The sequence below is a fragment of the Lactuca serriola genome, chromosome 1 (genome assembly GCF_051521515.1).
Source record: "Lactuca serriola cultivar US96UC23 chromosome 1, Lser_US96UC23_V15, whole genome shotgun sequence".
Taxonomy (NCBI): Eukaryota; Viridiplantae; Streptophyta; class Magnoliopsida; order Asterales; family Asteraceae; genus Lactuca; species Lactuca serriola.
Window position 1 is genome coordinate 86,824,941 of NC_136408.1, and position 12,093 is coordinate 86,837,033.

The 12,093-nt window shown below is 34.1% G+C and overlaps 1 protein-coding gene across 1 annotated transcript; it reads left to right on the forward strand.

Annotated features, from left to right (window-relative positions):
- Nucleotides 1–1,769: 1,769 nt before the first annotated feature.
- Nucleotides 1,770–3,844, forward strand: LOC145094239 (5'-adenylylsulfate reductase-like 7). Its single transcript, XM_079032534.1, has 4 exons — nt 1,770–2,195; nt 2,718–2,899; nt 2,984–3,108; nt 3,212–3,844. Exons 1-4 carry the CDS (start codon nt 2,037–2,039, stop codon nt 3,586–3,588), a joined length of 843 nt encoding a protein of 280 aa, XP_078888660.1. The 5' UTR covers nt 1,770–2,036; the 3' UTR covers nt 3,589–3,844.
- The last annotated feature ends 8,249 nt before the right edge of the window (nt 3,845–12,093 follow it).

The window sequence follows — 12,093 nt, forward strand, 5'->3', positions numbered from 1 at the left end:
CTCATAACACGAAAAATGACACATCCATATCATTCCCATTTTCAAAAGCCAACAAAACCCAATATTCAAGTTGCTAACAACAAATTGAACTTAAAGAAACACAAATTGAAGAGCACAATGCATCATGAAGAATATATGATTATTGTAAAATAGATAGTCAAGAACATGAAAAAATGGAACACTAATTTCCATGTATGAGTTGTTTATCAAGTTGATATATTTTAAATTGGAGAAAAGGAGTTTTTGGTACATCGTCGTGCAAGTTTTGAGTGGTGAGACGAGCCACGTCGTTAAGCAGCGACATGACCAAGAGTTGGGTCGCGACGCGGCGCCGGTATGTGCACAAAACCCTAGATTTTGTGGTTTAAGTCCTATATAAAGGCACTAACATTTAGGGTTTGTTGTCATTCTCAACCTCCATCCTCTGAAGCGTAACCCTAGCCTCCTTGCATGTTCTTGAAAACTTTTGTGGGATTTTAAGTGTTGCTTAGTGAACTCGGTGTTTGGTGTAATGTTTTCCGGCTGAAGTTTCCGCCTTCTAGACCCATTATAAGCATCGTAAGTCATAAATTTCTTTGTTTTGTTCAAATTCTTTTGGTGGATTTTTTAATCCATAGATTTTATAGGATATAATAGTTTTAAAAAATAGTTATTAATATTCAAGGATGATGACTTGTATTACCCGATAAAAATCTCAATTCATTGATTTATTGATTCATCCTACATCGCTTGATGCAATAAATATTGGATATTTTTTAGTTTATAAAAGAGAAGGCCCCTTGTTTCATTCCCATTCCAACATGAAGCTTTGGATTGAAAAAACTTTGAATGAGTTGGAGTATTTAGGCATGTTGTCTAACAACAACGTTTAAAGTTTTCAAAACAATGTTTAAGAGGTCTCTAAATAGACAATTGTTAAAGAATATAATTTTTGGCTTAAAATTGTTTTAAATTTTTTAGAAAGCTGTTATCCGGAACCGGGAGCGGTTTTAGAAATTTAGTAACCGATGTAACCGATTCCGATTTCGGTTTCAACATCCTAAGAACCGTCGATTCCAATTCCATTAAAATTGGACAGATACTCACTTTCGCTTACCCTTTGTCTTACCATTTGGTTTCGAAGTTTGGTATTTGTAAAAATGATTGGAAATTCAAGTCTCCTCAACTGATATATGAGAGTTTTAGTTTCAATGTATGCTTTCGTGGTGACCACTCAAAATATGTGACAAAATATTTGTTTTTAGAAATTGAAAACCCCAACATATGTTTGTATTAATACGAGTTTATATTTTTTATGGGTCTTTATGTACTGCTATATCTATATGTATAGATATAGGCTTGCACAAAAAAACCGGTTCAGGATCCGAACCGGTCACTGAATCGGTAAACTGGTTCACCATGAACCTGTCTACTATGAACCGAACCGATTTAAGAACCGAACCGCCGGTTCAGACCCGTTCGAGATTTTAGACATTGAAACCGGTTTAGAACTGATTGAATCGGTGTAATCGGTTTAGATAGGTTCGAGTTTTTTTATGACGGAACCGGTTTGAACCGAACCGGTTTTACTATTCACGAATCGGAACCGAACCGGTTCGGTTTGAAAAAAAAAAGGGTTTGCTCACCCCTATATACTTATATACATACGTGCCCAATAAAGAGTTGGATCGGGTTTGAGCTACCAGGGGATCCGGATGTCGTTTATGGGCCACCTCAGCACCTGCCTGCTCCGGTCAATGGAGCACAAGACCCGATTCTCGAGCCCTAATTTTCTTTCACAAAAAACAGATGGCAATATTTCTTTATGGATGTCTTGAAGTCTTGGATTAAATTTCCCCAAATCATCACGAACACGAGCAAAAGCCTTGAGATTTTCGCTTCCCCAAGCTCCAATTTCGTTGACGAAAAGAGGTATAGTGATAGAGAATTGTGTATAACCGTATACATATAGATCGTAAAGAATTTTACGGACTTCAACAGCTGGAATTCACGAAAAAAGAGATTTCAGAGTGGGGATAATCTTCCATTGATTGCAAATGGGGTCATCGATGAGATTTTCTTTGTTGTTGATGCTTATTATGATGCCGCTTTCTTCGTTCGCCTCCTCATCCCAGACGTGTCCTCAAATCAAGCCGTTTCTTCATGATCTACAGCTTCAATGCCCTACAACGATTATGTATTCTTCACCGATCAAGGTACAAAAACTCTACACAACTCTGCGTTTTATATTCATTATCAACAAATTGATGCACGTTCTGATTTCATAACATTCCTATAATCAAATTGGATTTTTCCTCAAATTTGGTTTCTCGCACTTCTGATTTGAATGTTGCATTTGTTCCAAAGTGTTTCGAAGCTGGTATCGGTGGCACAGTCGAATTTGATTTTATTTGTGTTTAGTAAAATGCGTTGATTATCAGTATGCAGAGATAATCTTCGATAATTACCTGTTTTTTGCTCTGAGAGAATGATTTTGGGGATGTATCAGAATCGCTTTTAACCTATATAACCAAAGTAACCATTGAAACCTTCCTTATGTTACGATACATTTAAAGTTTATGAACTTAGAAATTTTGCATCTATCATACAAGTATACAATAAGTTTTAAGTGCAATAAGTGGCTTGAAAATCAATGAACATTTCAAAAATCCTCCATGTGTGTAAACATTTTTAAACATCCTATTTAATATTGATGCTTCATTGTGTCCAATTTACAGATGAATGGAGAGTCTCTTGACAAGGTTTTAAGCTCAAGTCATATGAATGCATATGTAGCCATATTGTTCTATGCTTCTTCATGTCCATTTTCCACCAATTTCCTACCCAAATTCGATGCCCTTACCTCAATGTTTCCACAAATTAAGCATGTAACAATCGAGCAATCTTCAGTTCCACCAATGTAAGTTATACTACACTAAAATCCAGCAAGTTATAAATAACAGTTTCGTATTAAGCCCTAACATTTTACAAATTTCCCATGTAGTGTTTTCTCAAGATTTGGTATTCATGGTGTTCCTTCAATTCTAATCATCAACAAAACCACTAGAATCCGACATCATGGTTCAAAAGAACTACACTCACTTGTCCACTTCTATGAAAAAGCCACAGGTATCATTTCATATTTACATACATGCCACTAGGGGTTGTAATCAAGAACTCAATACCTCTTTATTTAGCTTTCTTTTTTGTTAATGGGGTCTCATTTTTTCAGGACTTGAGCCATTAATTGACTTAACACAAGATGAAATCGGATTCCCAGAAAGCAAATCAAAAGTTCTTGAATCATGCACAAAATCCGAACCCTATCTACTATTTTCTTTGTTCTTCATCTTCTTGAAAACACTTCTTTACCTTTATCCAAATATGGTATCCAATTTTATTGCTCTTTGGTTTACATATATCCCACATTTAAACCTTGCAATCTTCGGAGAATCAAGACAGATTCTTGCACGTGTTCTTCATTTGGTTGATCTCAAAAGGGCGTTTTCGTCATTTGGCAAATTGAAGCTCATAAAAAGCATCGTTCTTGTTGGGCAAGATTTTTTCTTAGGGAGGAAGGCTGTAGGCTTTTGTCACAAACATGTGTAACATGAGCATCAAATTGATCGATCTTTTTTTTTTCTTGTTTTGGTTATGGTGTTGTTTACTTGAATTAAAATCTTGTGTCATTTTGGAATTGTGGGGTAGGGTTTAAGGTAGAGGTGTTTGTAAATTGGAGAACCATTTGATCTTTTTTTTTTTTTTTTTTTTTTTTTTTTTTTTTTTTTTTGTATATTATGTATCAATGAGTATTCTTCTCTTTAAGATGTACCCATAAGAATAAATTGACCATGTACTTTTGGTATATTGTCATTGTAAAATTAGAATCATATATTCGATTTTAAAGTAAATTACAAAAATCGTCTATTGGGCCATTTGTGAGAATTTTGTAACCTAGTTTTTGTTGTAGAAATCGTCCATAATCAATATAAAATGTTTATTATACACCCCACATAAGTTTCAAGAGCTTTCACCATTATCTTTCTCCACATGAAATTGGCATGGGAAAAGGACAATGTACTATTGTGTTGACTAGTCAAATAATATCAACTCTTTTCATATATATTCATATTTATCATGATTATATATTAAACACTAGTTATCTCTTTCTCCTTATTAGGGATGGATGTTCTTGTTTTCTCCCATAGAATTGAATGCATGCCAATTACTCTCAGTGTAAGAACACACATGTTTTTCATCGATTGTTTACCTCTTCTTGTTCTTTTTGGCTAGATATCGTTTAATCATAATTGTATTGTATGTGGTATATCCTAGTTTATTGTGGTTTTTCAGTAGCTTTTCTTACTCTTTTAAGTATTTTGATTTTAGTTGCTTTGACATTGTTCAATCACAGTTTGTTTTTCGTTCATCAAAGCTGTTGGTTTCATTTTTTGAAAAAAAAATTCGTTGTTCATTAGTTTAGGTTAATGTGTTTGCAGGGTGACTTGAGGGTTATTGATCTTGGTTTTTGTTTTATCCAGTTTCTAAAGAAGTTTCCTCCCTAAGTCATTATTTTCTAAGTCAAAGTTGTTCTTAAGTAATGATTTTATTTAGGGTTTAAACTATTTCCTTCTTTTGTTACCTGTTTAAATTTTATAATGTAATGTGTATCATTTTGATTTTTTGAAAATGAAATTAGAGTTTGTAACATGGTATTTGTTGGAAACTTTGGTTTGAGTTTTCATTTTTCTAAGTCAAAGTTCTTGTTAAGTAATGAAGTTGTTCCCTTGTTATAGAAAGTTTCACTCATGATGAAACACATGGTACTTCCAAAATGCTAAAAGATACTAATTCCTTCTTTTGTTGTGTGTTTTATTTTTATAATGTAATGTGTATCATTTTGATTTTTGAAAATGAAATTAGAGTCTGGAACATTGTATTTGTTGGAAACTTCAGTTTGACTTTTCATTTTTCCATCAACAGAATTGAAGTTATTCCTTTTAAAGTGTTTGAACCTACCTACAAATACACAAATTTATGACATGGAATATAGTGGAAGAAGAGCTTTTTGCATATTTCTTTTCTTTTCATAAACTTGGACGAGCTGAAATCCCATGACAATTATTTTTACCTTGAATGTGGAATGGGTGCTCTCGGAATTATTGTTGTACATGGTTGTGATCTGTTGGGTGGAAGGAATTGGGATGATGCATGGCAGAATGATGCCAAAGGAAAGGGCTTCATATTCAGGTTGTAGGCAGCTAACACAAGATGTTGAATTCTTCCGCCATAGGAGTTTCATAACATGTAATCATATTAAGATTTATGTGACAACGGCACATGCTAAAACACACCCCCAAAACTGAAATTTTTGCTTGAAATACCAGTCGATACGACTTACCATCTAAACTTTACATGACAACTCGTATTTCATTTCGTCAAGGCACAAGACTTGTGAATTAAAAGAGGTGCAAATGGAGGTGTTTGTACTTTTCTTGTAATTTAATTTAGTTAATATTATGTATTTGATATGCTTCTTTATTAATAAAATAATGGTTTATCATCATATATAGTCTTACATACATGTTTTAGTTCTATTTGTTTTTTTAAATGACATGCCTGTGAGATTGAAGTATGTTGTATTATTTTATGAAAATACTAGGTGAACCCCACGTTTTATGCATAATATATTATGTTGCTGAAAATAACTATGTTATAACTATTACATAATAGTTCTTATATACAATTCATATAAAAGAATTAACTATTTTCAGGGTCGGTCCAAATATATATGGGGCCCGGAACGAAAAGAAAAAAAAGGCCCCTTAAAGACAATTATAATAAAGATTTAAAAAAATATCATTTATTCTTCACTATAAATACTTTCAATTAGCAATATAACAAACAAAACAAATTGTTTATCTTTTGAACTAGTTTGAGTTTAAACCAACTTTAGACCTTAAAAATCATTTAGGTATATATATATATATATATATATATATATATATATATATATATATATATATATATATATATATATATATATATATATATATATATATCTTAGAAAGTTTGGGCCCCTGGAGACGTGGGCCCTGCGCTGTCGTTCGGGTTGCCCACCGTCTGGACTGGCCCTCACTATTTTGAGTTCTTATATACAATTCATATAAAAGAATTTAACTATTTTGAACTATATAATAGCATACACATATATTGAAACTATTATATCAATGACTTCTATGTATTGCGTTTAAAAACAAATCAAATATATTTTTTGATTATGTTATTTTAACTATTATTATTATCTATTAATTTAGATGAACAACTATTAAACCTATAACATCTAAATGATCTTTAAATATGTGTTGCATGTGAATAAAGTTAGATATACTTTATAATTTAATGTTGTTTTAACTATGATTACATATGTTTAATCTAAAGGTAACTTATTTGATATTTTTAATTTCGATTATGATGATCATTTCAAATATCAACAATTGTTTTCAATGTAATATTGTGATATGATTTTTAGCTATTTTATTGTTAATTAATTTTAAATTTATTCTTTGAAAAAAAAATTATTATAAAAAATAATTTTTGGACAATCATTTTGTTAATATGGCCTTTTGATTTAAGTTTCACATTTAAAAATCATCTGTCAAACTAGTTTTTTTTTTTTTTTTTTTTTTTTAATTCATTTTTCCTTGATCAGTCAGTATGAGATTAATATATGTTAATCAATATAAGGATAAAATGTGAAAACTGAAATTTTAAACAAAAATATAAAAAAAATAATCTGAAAGTACAATGGTATTTTTTGCAAACTAAGAAAAAATGCACTACAAACTGGGTAATTCATAGCACACCTGATGTGCATTGTCAGGGGAAATTTTAGCATTCATACAGTCATACCATCAAAACATAATTTAGCAAACAAAAAAGAAGCGCTAGAATCTTTTCTATTTGAAGGTTGAAGCAATGTAGGCCTGAAATTAATGTAAGCATTGTAATCTTTATTACTTGAATCAATGCAAATGAATCATCTTCAAAATAGTTCAAAATAGTTGATTTTAAGACTTTTTACTTGAATGAATGTAAGTATGAAAGTAGTGTTATTCATTTGGTTGATCTCAAAAGGGTGTTTTTGTCATTTGTCAAGTTGAAGCTCATAAAAAGTGTCGTTCTTGTTGGGCAATGTTTCCCTCTCATTTTCACCGTTATCCCATCTCCACTTGAAGTCTGCAAAGATGGTTTGGCATGGGAAAAGGACAATGTACTATACATATTGACCAGTCAGATAATATTAACTTTTTTTTTCATTTTTATCCCACCTAACATGGAAGAAATATGATTATATATATTAAATATGATTACTTTTTTTTTTCTTTTCGAGGTTGCTGCCATTGCTGATTACTCTTAGTGAGAATGATTCTTGTAAGAACACACATGTTTTTACTGATTGTTTACCTCTTCTTTTTGGCTGGTACCCTTTTTATCATATTTGTATCATGTATGTGGTATAATCGTAAATTATTGTGTTTTTTAGTAGCTTTACTCACTCTTTAAGTATGTTGAGTTTTGTTGCTTTAACATTGTTCAATCACATTTTGTTTTCCATTCATCAAAGCTATTGGTTCGATTTTTTTGAAAAATATAGATACATTGGTCATCAGTTTAGATTAATGTTTTTGCAAGATGACTCTCAGGTTTATTAATCTCGGTTTTTCAGTTTATCAAGTTTCTAGAAAGTTAATTTTCTCCATATGTCGTGGTAATTCCCAAATGACAATTAAAAGATATGGATTTTTCTAAAGAAGTTTCCTCTAATGAAGTTGTTCCCTCTATTCTAGAAAGTTTCACTCTTGATGCAACTCATGGTACTTCACAAATGCTAAAAGATATGGATTTTATTTGGATTTACAAGATTTCTCTTTTTTGTTGTTTGTTAAAATTTTATAATGTAATGTGTATCAATTTGAAGATGAAATTAGAGTCTCTAACATATTATTTGTTGGAAAGTTAGTTTAACTCTTCATTTTCCCATCAACAGGATTGAAGGTGTTCCTTTTAAAGTGTTTGGAACTACCTACCAATGTATATACTTAAGAGTGGAGGAAGAGCTTTTTGCATTTTCTTTTCTTTTCATAAACTTGGACAAGAAGAGATCCCATGAAAATTATCTTACCTGAATGTTCGAATGGGTGGTCTCGGAATTATTGTCGTACAAGATCTATATCTATCGCCTTGGTAAAATATCCTTCCAAGGTAATGCTATATGGAAAATATATACTTCCAATGTAATGCTATATGGAAAATATATACCGAGATAAACATAACTCATCAAATGCAATTAGCTGATAGAATTACATTTCTTGTTTATGTATATGAAGTAAATCTCTTGTTTATGTTTTACTGATCAATTAGCTGATTGTAAATCTCTTATATATGTATATCAAATAAATATCTTGTTTATGTTTCTTTTACCACGTCTTATTTATATGGCAATTAGAAGTTGAGTGGTTTTAAGACTCCTACTAAATTAATATACATAGGGGAGGAGGGAATCATTCCCTCCCAACCCACTGAACTAACTGTCACATCAATTTTTGTCTCTCTTTTTTCTTCCTCTTTCTTAACCCATAACACAAGGAAATCCTATTTTTCTTAACACACTCAACCCACTTAATTAAAAAAAAGACAAAACAACTAAGGTACAAGTCTTAAAACACATGGTACAAGAGAAAATGAGAGAGGATGAAGTGGGTTAGTGAAACCAATTAAACAACCCGCTGAAGAGGGAGTGCTATCGGCGATAACTCTATTGCTAATTAAGATCTTACCTTGATTGTTTTGTATTTTTTTTAACTGAGTGGGTTGAGTGAGTTGAAAAAGATAGGGTTTCCATGTGTAGGTTGGGAAAGATGAAGAAAAATGAAAGAAACAAAATGATGTGTTCAGGGTTTGTAACACTCATAAAATTCAAGCCAAATTAGAACTTTTTAACACAAATAAAAAAACATTAAGTTATTATAGTTTGGTTTCAAAATAGTTTCAACATCAGAGTTTTCCAGAATCCAAATCAAAATATGAGGAAGTGTACGGTCACGCCTTCGCCTTCTCGCGGTCATCTATTGTACCTGAAACAATAATCAATAAATGTAAGCTCGAAGGCTTAGTGAGTTACCCCCAAAATATCAACATCTAGCATCCAATAATAAAGGTAACGACAATAAAAACAAACAACATGCATAATGAGCCTTCAGCATGACTGGACCGCCTCCTACGGGCCTACAACCTATATGGACCGCTCCCGAGCCTTCAACATGACTAGACCGCCTCCTACGGGCCTACAGCCTATCCGGACCGCTCGTCGGGCCTTCGGCATGACTGGACCGCCTCCTACGGGCCTACAGCCTATCCGGACCGCCCCGTGTATGTTGGCCTCAACCGCACAAAGTAGGACACCGCCTCAACCCAACCCATCCATATATGTCGACATATAAATAGCACATAATCAAGCAATAAGCATAGATCATACTAACTGTTAAGCATAGCACCATTCTATCTATCAAGGTACCAATCCAACAGATCATAACCGCATTACACCCTAGGTACCAGGGTACCAATCTAGCTGATCATGAATATGAAACACATACTAACTCCGGGATAAAATCCCAAGGGACCGACCTAGTGTCGTAGACCCTGTTGGTATAGTGAGGAGAAATCACCTAGCACTATTGAAGTCCCGTGGATACAACTCCAGCTGCTGGTTGACAAATTCCCGAACTGTCAATCATCAACAACACCAATTAATAATTGGGTTCCAAGCTCAAAGTCCAACTCACACACTAAAGGCTCAATAGTCAAGTAATGGGCCAAAGCCTAACATATGGCCCAATTTTCCAAATTGGGCCCACAGCCTCATATGGGCCTTACCCTAAGCCCATCAACATATTATAGTCCATATGATTATTCTTGGATGACCCATTAATAATCCAATTACCAAAGCCCAAAGGTAAGGCCCAACACAAAACCCAAGCGAAATTAGGGTTTCACATAAAATGACATTTAGGGTTAAGTGTTTCTCACTTAACCCATTAAGGACTTAATCCATTAAGTCCATCACTTTATTAAATAAGTCTTATGATGTAATTGGGCTTAATACTTAATTCCATTCCGTTGGCCCAAATGTGGGTCCCGATAAGTCCAAGCCCAAAATCCCAAAATTAGGGTTTTTCACATGAAATGATGATTAGGGTTAAGTGTTCCTACTTAACCCATTAAGGACTTAATCCATTAAGTCCAATATTGCTTTTAGGTTAATTTTGCCAATGATTATTATTTATACTTCAAGTTATTAAATAATCTCGTGTGTGTCCCGATAAATTCTCAAAATTAGGGTTTTATGCCATTAGGGTTTTCCAAACCCTAATTAAGGTTTCCTACCTAATCTTGGCCCATTAATCAATTGGTTGGGCTTTGAGGTTACTTTGGGCCTTATTGGACCCATTAAGATTTTATTAAGTCAATTAGGGCTTTATTGGGCCCCATTAAGCCCACTAGAGTTTCATTAAGCCCATTAGGGTTTCAAGCATTCCAACGAATCAATACAACAACAGTTACCACACGCGCATCAAAGTTGCTCCTTTCGAGGCGTTGTATGGACGTAAATGTGGATCATCGTTGTGTTGAGCTGAGGTAGGTGACACCCAACTAACGAAAGAACTGACATCAGACAAGACGTTAACGGGACCGGAGATCATACGTGAAACAACGGAAAAGATAGTTCAAATCAGAGCTCGACTACAAGCATCACGCGACCGACAGAAGAGCTACGCTGATAGACGACAAAAGCTCTTGGAGTTTCAAGTTGGAGATCGGGTGTTGTTAAAAGTCTCTCCCTGGAAAGGGGTTATTCGTTTTGGAAAACGGGGAAAGCTAAATCCACGATACATTGGACCTTTCGAGATTCTTGCCCGAATCGGTCCAGTGGCGTATAGACTGCAGCTACCCGCTGAGCTCAGCAGTGTACACCCTGTTTTCCATGTTTCAAACTTGAAAAAGTGCTTATCCAATGAAACCCTCGTCATTCCCCTTGATGAAATAGAAATCAACGAGAATCTCCTGTTCGTCGAAGAACCAATCGAAATCATGGACAGGGAGGTGAAGCGTACTAAGCAAAGTCGCATTCCGATTGTGAAGGTACGGTGGAACGCGGAGCGTGGGCCAGAATTCACATGGGAACGCGAAGACCAAATGAAGCAGGAGTACCCTCACCTATTCTCGCATTCTCAAATCTAGCTTTCAAAAGAATTTCGGGACGAAATTCCTTCTAACGGGGGGATGATGTCACAACTAGGAATTTTGATGCCTTGTAAACATTAAACAAAGATAACAAATGTGAACTAACAATGTGAAAGCATGTATGATGCTTATTTAATAACAACAAAACTTCCATCAAACACTTTATACAAGCACATCAAATAGTCAACAAAGGATTGGAAACCCTAGAAATCCCGGTTTAAGTCCATTTTGGACTAGGATTTCCTTATTGGGCCTAATGGACCAATAAGCTTCCAATTTGACTACTTTGGGCTTAGAACTCTTATATGGACTCTAATTTGGACCCACTTTCATTTATTTTAACATTTTGGGCCATATTGGGCCTAGAATGAAATAAAATACACTAATGGACCTTATTGGGCCGTAACACAACTAAATAGCCCTAATGGGCCATAAAGCTCATACTTTGATGAATTTTGGGCCTTGAATTACCCTAAAAGGGCCAATAGGCCGAAAATCATTAACTTGGGCTCCACAATATAGGTTTAAACACAAAAGGCCCAAACATTCTATTCTTCCTACTCTCTCTCGGCCCAATTACAAAAGAAATGGGAGGAGTTGACTTTTGGTGCCACCTCATAATTGTACATGGGGTATGCATGCAGCCTTCTCATGTTCCCATGCATAGTTACTTCAAAAATCTCTCTTCTCTCTCTTATCTATCCTCGGCCGAGAGCAAGGGAAACACACACACACACAAAACACTTAAAACTCTCTCTAAGTCTTCAAGAACATCTTCTCACTTCTCCTTCAAAACGTTCGAGATTTAAG

What these genes read in the sequence shown, in the direction of transcription:
- LOC145094239 (XM_079032534.1), top strand. Translation starts at nt 2,037, where the DNA reads ATGGGGTCATCGATGAGATTTTCTTTGTTGTTGATGCTTATTATGATG. An exon ending in TGTATTCTTCACCGATCAAG is followed by an intron (nt 2,196 to 2,717) that starts GTACAAAAACTC and finishes TCCAATTTACAG; the next exon opens with ATGAATGGAGAGTCTCTTGA. An exon ending in CTTCTATGAAAAAGCCACAG is followed by an intron (nt 3,109 to 3,211) that starts GTATCATTTCAT and finishes TCATTTTTTCAG; the next exon opens with GACTTGAGCCATTAATTGAC.